Source organism: Sphaeroforma arctica, assembly GCF_001186125.1.
Source record: "Sphaeroforma arctica JP610 unplaced genomic scaffold supercont1.5, whole genome shotgun sequence".
Classification (NCBI taxonomy): domain Eukaryota; class Ichthyosporea; order Ichthyophonida; genus Sphaeroforma; species Sphaeroforma arctica.
Window position 1 is genome coordinate 160,035 of NW_014040553.1, and position 9,455 is coordinate 169,489.

Genomic DNA, 9,455 nt, shown 5'->3' on the forward strand with positions numbered 1-9,455 from the left:
ACACACACACACACACACACACACACACACACACATATATATATATATATATATGTATTATATATATATTATATTATATATATACATAAATATATATATATATATATATATATATATATGTATATATATATATATGTATAGGCACATATATAGTCGTAGGAATACATAATATATTTACCATTATAATGACATATAAACTGGCGCGAATATTAATGTGTATCGATCTAAATATATGGAATGTATCACCTTTTGGATAAATACAAAATTATCAAATTATCTTATGTAGAAGCATACTTATAGACATTTTGATCGCAACAATGTTTTTGTTCTGTTGTCGATGAAATCTATCTCGTAACCACTACCACAGCAAGGTCAAGGGAGTACAAGATCTCAATACCAATGAGCTTAAAAGTCGGGTCGCCGGAACATCGGCATCATGGCACGAACAGTATCGCCACAGTGCTTACATCTACGTCGGCGGCCTGGATTACAACCTGACCGAAGGAGATATCATCTGCATCTTCTCACAGTAAGTGGTTTGTGAATGTAAACTTTCTGTATAGGTGTTTAAGACAACGTCTCTGATTATCGTCCATTTCGAAGATGTTACTTGATATGCACTATCTTTATTATGATCTATTACCATTGCCATGAATAGGCTTAATTGCCTTGTTGCATTCTAAACTGGATGTCATTTATTGTGCTTACAATAGATTTGGGGAGATTATGGATCTTAACATGGTTCGAGACAAAGCAACGGGAAAAGCCAAAGGTTTCTGTTTTATAGCCTATGAAGATCAGCGTTCGACGGATTTAGCCGTCGATAATTTCAATGGAGCTAAGGTAACCACATCAAAAAGTTTGCACGTCCCGATGAAACCAACTTATCATTTTCATTAATTCCGTGTTGTACATCAATATTGAACTACATTTTTGCAATATGATGGTGCATCTGTGATTTTCGCTCCTATGTCCAGGGCCGCGATTTGTTTTTAAAATAAAGACAAGCTGCCCCCACTCTGCTCATATCCGTCTATGCTGGCATTTTGTATCGCCACCCAGGTGTGTGGCAAAACACTCTCTGTTGATCACGTGGGGAAGTACCGTGGTCCCAAACCTCCCGGTTCTGATGAAGATGAGCCTGAAGGTATAGTGCTCGTTTCGTTTCCATTCAAAATTGCTATACATGGTTTTTTTATGCCATAGAAGATTTATCGCATTTAAGTGATCTACTCAACTAATCTTGAAACCAAATCGATATGATAATTACATTGCAGAGAAAATATCTGTGGCCCCCGCTGATTTCGTGAAGTTGGAGAAGGAGAAGAAGAAAGCGAAAAAGGCCGAGAAGGCAGCAATGAAGGTATCGTAGTTGATATTGAGAATGAATCTAAACTACATACAATCTAGTTTGGGACGAAAAAGGTCAAAAGCAGTTGCTCACATTTCTGCGTTGCTTTTATCGTTGACTTCGACGCATTGGTTCACTTTCTCTGTATTGAACCACTCACAGGAGGGGAAGGCGATACAAAAAAAGGCCAAAACACTTGCAAAGGAAGCCAGAAGAGCAGAGAAGGCGATAAAGACAGCTTCACGGAACTCAGGTAAACTATTACATCACGACATGGTTTCTACAACACTTGCAGTCTAGCAGCCCGCTAAATCAGGCTAGACTATTCACTGCGCGACGTGATTTTTCCACAACTATTATTATGTTTAGCAAAGTTCAATTGCCATCTTTTTGATATTTAATCAGGTAAAGAGGGGGAATTGTCCGAGAAGCTAGGTGTTTCTGAGGAGGAGCGGCAAACTATCATGGCACGTCGAGCGAAATTGTTAGAGCAAGCCACTCACATCTCTGACAGCGGCAGTGGAAGCGAGAAAGACCCAATGGAGATGATGAGGAAAGTTGCGAAGAATGACGGCGCTTATACTGATCGAACTGAGCGTTCAGACGTAAATACTAAAAGGATTGAAAATACAGTAGCAGATAATAGACACGAGAGTAAGCGAAGAAGTAGAAGTCGAGATGGTAACGCACGGCATACAGCAGATATGCAGCACGGCAAGAATCGATCTGGAGCAAAACTCGAAGGTGAAGCTAGGAATGGCGAGGTAACAGATCGTACGACGGATGAAGTACGAGATCGGAATAGGATTGATAACTCTGACAGAGAAGGTCGAAGGTCTAGGGAACGAGACAGAAGGAGGGAGGGTGAAAGATCGAGTGGTGCACGTAGGTACAGATCACGAGATAGGAGTAGAAGCAGAAGCAGAGAGCGCGATGGAAGCAGAAAGAACAACAGTCGGAGTGCAGACCGATATGGAAATAGAGACACTGGACGTGATAGACAGAGAAGCAGAGATTTAGACGAGAGGCGGGATAGCTCTAGAAATCGAAGACGCGTGAGAAGCAGAAGCGCAGATAGGAGGGGTCGAGGCTATTGATGAACCAAATTATCGAGCTGCCACAGTTTTATTCAATTGCGGATACAATTGAAGTGCAAAGTATGTCAACGACTTCGCTCGTTGCTATCAACGTGACTTGACATCGTACTCCCCATCACGCTAGTCTACAAACATGGAGCGTATGGCACTTGCCCTTATAATTTTGTTGTCTCGGGTCATTTAAAAACATTCGCGGCAGTACTTTTACAGGGTTGACACCCACATGTGGCCAACTCCTCGATTACTCTAGTAAAGCTTTCGAGTTGCTGGTAAGTTGTTATCAATTCACCGACTTACGGAATGATTACGGCAGCGAATCACTGATCTTTTTGAATACAAATTAAAACTCTCGATGTGCCGGGATGAGGTGAACTACTGCAAATACTGACAGATTCTGCTCACCGCCTGCCCCACTTGCCTAGTGATATCCATACTTGTGTTTCGCAGATAAAATATCAGCAGCTACCTCCGTATAACTTGCCACCTGCACTTTTAAATCTGTTACCTCGGATCCTTAAAAGGCATCGCGGCAGAAATTCCTACAGGTTTAACACCCTCACGCGGCTTAGCTCCTCGGTTATTCCATCGATTTCCTTGTTAGTTGTCATCAATTCACGGACTTGACGGATGAGTATGACAGCGTTGCACTGATCCTTTTGAATTTGAATTAAACTCGCGATACGCTGGGATGAGGCGCTTTACTGCAAATACTAAGATTGATTCTTCGCAACGCTTGCCTAACTTGGTACCAAGTGATATTCTTACTTGTTTTTCACAGATATTGTTTCATTTGTTACCTCAGTATAGCTTTTCATCATAGGTACTTGAGAAATCTAATGCCAATCTGTCCTGATAATGCGAGTTTATATTCTGGATGTCACATACTCACAAGCGCAACCCGAGAGAAACACGAAGGACAACTGAAATTCAGATTCGTATCGACAAACCAATTCAGTGAGTATATTCGCTTCTCTAAAATATGGACGAGGCTGTTGAAGAAAAGACATACCCGCATCAAGGTAAACCAATTTAATTTGTTAATTTGCTTCACTGAAATGTGGTAGAGTCTGCTGTATAACCTATGATATACAGGTAACTTCGGCTTTACTCGCATCTGGCAGTTAAAGTCTCTTTCTGCGCAGCAGGATGATCCTCACTCTCTGGATGCAAAACCTATGACGTTTAGGTAACTTCGGCTTTGCTCGTATGTGGCAGCTAAAGTCCCGGCCTGTGCGGTAGGACAAAATTTGCTACGAAAAAACATAATCTATAGCGTACAGGCAACTTTGGCTTTGCTCGCACCCGGCAACTGAAGTCCTGGTTTGCGCCGTGCAGGACTTCAATCTGCGCCGTGGAACGATCCTCACTGTCACTTGAGCGCTCGTCAATTCTTTCCGCCGATTGCGCCTCTTGATCCTAAACTTGGAAGTTCAAACACGTGATCTCGCTACTGTGTTACATTTTAAAACATAACTTTGTTGATTGATCTTATGCAGACTGATGAGGTTTATGCGAACTAGTACATGAGAGCCTCAACACGGAATAAATCGAAGTCCACAATTGAGACAGTCAAAACTGTCTGAGACAATTCTCGTAATAGATGAGTTTTTTTCTCGGTCATCTCTCACTTGCCTTTAACGAATGCTCAGCCTAGCGCCTCGGAACGCAGACATGTTGAACCTATATCAGCCAAACAAACTGAAATAGCAGCCAAGACATCTGAACAGATGCTATTCTATTTTTGAACAGACATCTCTATCCTTGGGTTATTCCAGCAGAAATTAGACAGGGTACCTGCGCTGCCACCACGAATCGATGCCGTCTCTACAGCTATATCTTTCTACCCTCTCTACAGCTATATCTTTCTACCCTCTCTACAGCTATATCTTTCTACCCTCTCCACAGAGTGTGTTATTCCTCATGGAGCTGATGGAAGAAAAAAAAGGTATTGTTAGTGTTTTATGTTTTTTTTTGCACAGGGGTTTGTGTAATTTGCGACCGAGTAGTGTTCTTGTATCGAGTCAATTGAGCTAGCAACTATATATAGTATAAAAAAATAAATAAATTTTCGATGTTTCTGTGACCAATCTCAACCAATATAACATACACAGGTCATTGCAGATGCTGTAATAAAAAATAAAATAAAGTACCGTTACTAACGTCTTCCGTGCCTTCCCGATGTCCCTCCGCCCGAGCCTGAATGTAGCGCGTTGTAGAGAAGAAGGGAGACATGGAGGATTAAATACGCAATTCCCAAGACATAGACTTCAAGACCAAATGATATTCTTACAACACACTGACCAAGAAATTCAACCGTTTAACAGCTTTCGATATCAATGAAGACAGACACACTGGATTCATAATCCTCATACGCTTTGAGCATACTCTCTAACCACACATACCTGTGCCTCCTGGATGCTCAAACGACGACGACGTTTTAAAGTAGACACTTTCGGATGCTTAATGGATTCTGCGAGAGCCGCCAATGATATCTGTGATATTTCGAAAGCAAAGATACGCAGAACTTCGATACTATACTGACAGTTCGTTCCAATCTCTCGCTTGAAATACGGATGCAGATAACATCCGGCACGCAGGAAAAATAGTTCAGTAACATATTAGTATCTTAGATTTCTAACAAAAAAAACAAACGAGTATTCCCGGCACATACCACTCCTACCAGCCTTCCCATCCGAGTGATGTACACATGCTTTAGTGCCATAAGCGCGAACATTTGGTGAACCTACAGACAGAATGGCGCAATATGTGAGCATAAAGGTGGTGGATTTTCAGTCATGAGGTGAACGAGGTAGTTCCTTCCGGCTTCTTCGTATCTAGAGGGTCATCTTTTTCAATAGTTTTCAGTGTAAGTTGCGCAATTCAAAGACTTTCACGAAAGGTTTCGACTAAAATGCGGGTTATTGAGAGAAAATCAACAGCCTCCTAAATACAAATTACCGATGTCGTACCTTAACCACCGGTGATTCAGCTACCATCTGCACTGGAGCAGTTTCAATTTTGACTCTCCACCACGGGACTACTTCATCATCTCCCATGTTAGCATTTGCAGCATCTTTCGCTGCAGAGCTTTCTTCATCCAGCGGTATATAGCCACGTCCACCTGATGTCGACATCAGAGTATCTGACCCAAGGTATTATAAATACTAGTATAAGTAGAGATACAAACTGACTAATCTTTGTACGCTCGTACTGCTCTCCGGACCAAGACACAGAGTAAAAGTATTTTCAGAAACGAAATACAATGCGTGAAGGTACGATGCGGCCACACATGCCTTCTTGACACATACTCGGAACTGTCTGTACTCCGTCTCCCACCAGAACTTCCAAAGCAGACCTGCTGATACTTCCAACAAGTATCATAGTTTCTTTACTGGCTACCACAGGCACAGACTCGAGTACACATTCAACTAGTATCAATCGAACCTGTCGATATGTAGCCTGCGGATGTATGAAGTAATTTACTTGCTGCATAACATCTTGCGCCGTGAGCTTGTACTGCTTGGATGTGAGCAGATCAGGAAGGTATGGCAGGTTCTTGATCTGAATGATACTTTCATAAAAGGAAGGCACTGACAGCTGCGCTATCAAATTGGCAACGAGGACGGCAATCATAACAGGCAGAATGTGATCTATCTGTCCCGTGAGCTCAAATACTATGACAGATGTCGATACGGTGTGAGTTACCGCCCCACTGAGCGCCGCGGCCCCGACGATTGCGTAACCTCCTGGAATTATAATACTGGAAAGGAAGTTCGAGCAAAGGGTGAACATTGCTTTTCGAGCACAGGCGACCGCATAATTTTTTTTTTTGGGAAAAACGTCATGGTTGATAGAATCAATTTTATCTGAACGCATCTTGCCCGCTGACGTACAACGTACACGTCGCTCGAAGTGTTTGCAAATTTAACAGAGATGATATGAATTCTAATGCTACGAACCTGCTTGGATCAGTTACGTCGATTCCATTGGGAAACCAGTCCAGCATCAGCTCACCTACGAGGCGTCCAAAAGTAGCTCCCATGAGGAAGACGGGCACAAAGACTCCCGCAGGAATTGCGAGGCCGACGGCGAACACTGTCATGATGAAGTTTAGCGAGAAGAACACACAAAGCGCTACCAAGACGTTCGGATGGTCCCCTGTGCGATTGAAGTGAATAAATGAGAGTACAAAGATATTAAAATGTGCAGAAAATCTGGCCATGCAAACAGTCTCGAGATTAATGTACAACCTTGCATGCGGTAAAATGTTAGCTGTGAATCTGAAAACAATCTCGTTAAACTAGATCGTCGATGATGATTTGAACAGAAAGGGGGACAAGCACATTAATAGTCTACCGTGAGCTAAAACGGATACATATAGAGTACGAAGATATTGATACACAACAAAGTCTGACCGAAGCAACACAATGGTGGGTATTGTGGAAAATCGCATGCAAAATAGATATTGGTAGTACAATTGACCGTAGTTTCTCCTCAATATAAAGTATTGGTAGTAATTCTGGCGGAAAATGAAATAAAGTACATACATTGATCCTGGTGATCAAGAGGATCTGAGGAGAAGAGGTGGTCGATAGCGACCTTCGGCGGAAACCCCATATACCGACCAATCAAGCCTGGGTATTGCAAGGTAGCTACGATGCAGCATATTATCATCGGATAGAGTACCACTGACTCCTGTAGGAATGGAAATCTACACGAAACGTATATCAACTCTAAGTTAGTAATATATAGTTTCCACCGTCGAGCACATTCTCGTAACATGCAGAATTTGATCTGCCACAACCGAGGGTGCGGCATATATCTAGACACATGTTGACGTATTTAAATGGTTACCTATCGTAAGAATGTGGCTTAGTTTGGTTTGCATCTATGGGAGAACAAATCCGTGTATATGATGGTTTAAAATACGTGTTGGTCCAATATGGAGAACACATGCACGTTATCAACACGTATCTGTAAACATGCATCTGTGCAAGACTAGACTTGTAGATGTGTACACGTACATTCTAATTTCATGTTTATAGGAAGATTGAACGTACGTATAAAAAAGAAAGATACCCAAATCTGCAGTTGAGTATTTGTGACCTTTACGTATATGGTGTAGATCAAAGTGTAAACCCAGACATATAAATAAATGGGCAAGCACGTATATAAATAGTTGGTTATACCAACTCGACGGTGTTCTGTAAATAGATAGAAAAAGTTGAGGAAACGGATTTTGGCGGACCGGATCGAAGAAGGCGGACCAACGCAAATAGAGTTCCACGTCACCACGCGCCATGATCATTTGTAAAAGAGGCTATAGACAAGTGAACAACTTACTTGATATGCAACCACGCCCTGAAGCGAATGACAACGCCGTGTAGCCAGATGAACAGAATCCCCAAGAAACCACACACAACCCCGACAAAGACGAACGCTATCATCTCCGAAACATCAAACGGGAATCTATCAAATCCGGTGGTGAACATGGCCGTGATCGTGTACTCGGTAGTGAAGAACACAGCCAGCAGACGAAATAGGAACGCTCCACACACCGCTGAGAAGAAGGCTCTCCAGTAATTACTCACAGCGAAGTAAGTTGCTGTAACTTCGATACTAAACATTACACCCCCAATGGGCGCCGCAAAATTACAGCTCACACCTACTGCACATGCTGCAGAGAAGATTGCCAGCCTGTGATGTTGGTTGAGATAAATACTTTTGAAGCATGGGAGCTGCATGAGACCATTGCTCACCATGCAGGCCACGTGGACAAAGGGTCCTTCCTTTCCTATCGGTATACCACTACCCACGGACAAGGTGAGGCCCACGATGGTTGCGATGAATGTTCTCATATTGAGAAACCCTGGCATCTTCGAAATGAAATAGAAAGCACAGGTTTAGCTTTGAAATCTCAAAAGTACGAATGCATGATGTTATGCCACACTTAGCGCGCAAGCAAATCCGCTTTACACACTTTCAACGTAATTTTGCACGTAATAAAACCCACCATAAGCCTAATAAGAATCAATCAAGAAATTGAGATTAAAAACCCGACCAAAGTACTTGGGGGATGCTTATAGAAATCGTATGTGGCGTTTGGAGTGTAGACTTCAATGCCGGGCTCACCTCGAATCCACGCATAATTGTTTTCATTTCTGGTATCCCCGATCCGATGGCTTGCGTGGAGAGCACACGAGTTACCAGTACAGCCACCAGGAGCAGACCTTGCATGTATAAAACCCACACGACATACTTCGACACGGCCGAAGGGGCAAAATTACTTTCAAAGATAACAGTCCGTTGTACCAATAAGAAGTCGGCTATCATATCCATGCAGAAGCTTATAGCGGCAGTCAAGGTGCCTAGCAGTAACAGCAAGATCCAGTCGCTACGAAATACCTTACCACATCCACGCCAAGTCTCCCTGATACCTGGCGAGTGGTGTGTACAAACAATACACGAAGGAGCGTCTACAGGTGAGTAGACATCACAAAAAGACAGGATACATTCAAGCAAAGTAATAAACATTCAACAGTCTTCTCATACTTGTCATTAGTTAAGCGGGCCAGATGATTTTGCAATTTAAGTTACGCAAAAATGTAAATACCAATCAATACAGACTTAATTGCGTGGGATTATGTGAATTACGAAGATAGTAAATCATTTACATTATGTACGAATATATGCGTACCCACGAAAATATATAGAGGAAATTGCAAAATAAAAGTAGAGAACATGCTATCGGGCACTACAAAGGAAATATCCCAGATGCTATACATTCACACACATACTTTCAACCCTTCCGAGCCGAAAACTATAAAATGAACTCAAACAAACAACTGAACATGACTGAATAGTGAATCCTATGTAGATCTCTAGATTTGAACATCATTATGAAATGATGTACATTCTTCACACAAACAAACAAGTAAGGCAACAAGAACTCATAGAATTCTATGTTCTAAACGAATGCTGTGCGTATCACCTATACATTATAATTG

The 9,455-nt window shown here is 42.1% G+C and overlaps 2 protein-coding genes across 2 annotated transcripts; one reads left to right on the forward strand and one right to left on the reverse strand.

The window, feature by feature from the left end:
* Window positions 1-185: 185 nt before the first annotated feature.
* Window positions 186-2,371, forward strand: SARC_00203 (hypothetical protein; the record flags this gene model as incomplete). Its single annotated transcript, XM_014306124.1, has 8 exons — window positions 186-214; window positions 368-529; window positions 714-843; window positions 1,063-1,147; window positions 1,278-1,363; window positions 1,514-1,604; window positions 1,757-2,139; window positions 2,177-2,371. 8 exons carry the CDS (start codon window positions 186-188, stop codon window positions 2,369-2,371), a joined length of 1,161 nt encoding a protein of 386 aa, XP_014161599.1.
* Window positions 2,372-3,454: 1,083 nt separating this feature from the next.
* SARC_00204 (hypothetical protein) lies at window positions 3,455-8,887 on the reverse strand. Its single transcript, XM_014306125.1, has 10 exons — window positions 8,581-8,887; window positions 7,792-8,324; window positions 6,996-7,159; window positions 6,408-6,606; window positions 5,757-6,208; window positions 5,418-5,590; window positions 5,120-5,191; window positions 4,851-4,940; window positions 4,599-4,644; window positions 3,455-4,374 (listed from the first exon to the last, which is right to left on the reverse strand). Exons 1-10 carry the CDS (start codon window positions 8,785-8,787, stop codon window positions 4,367-4,369), a joined length of 1,944 nt encoding a protein of 647 aa, XP_014161600.1. The 5' UTR covers window positions 8,788-8,887; the 3' UTR covers window positions 3,455-4,366.
* Between the last annotated feature and the right edge of the window lie 568 nt (window positions 8,888-9,455).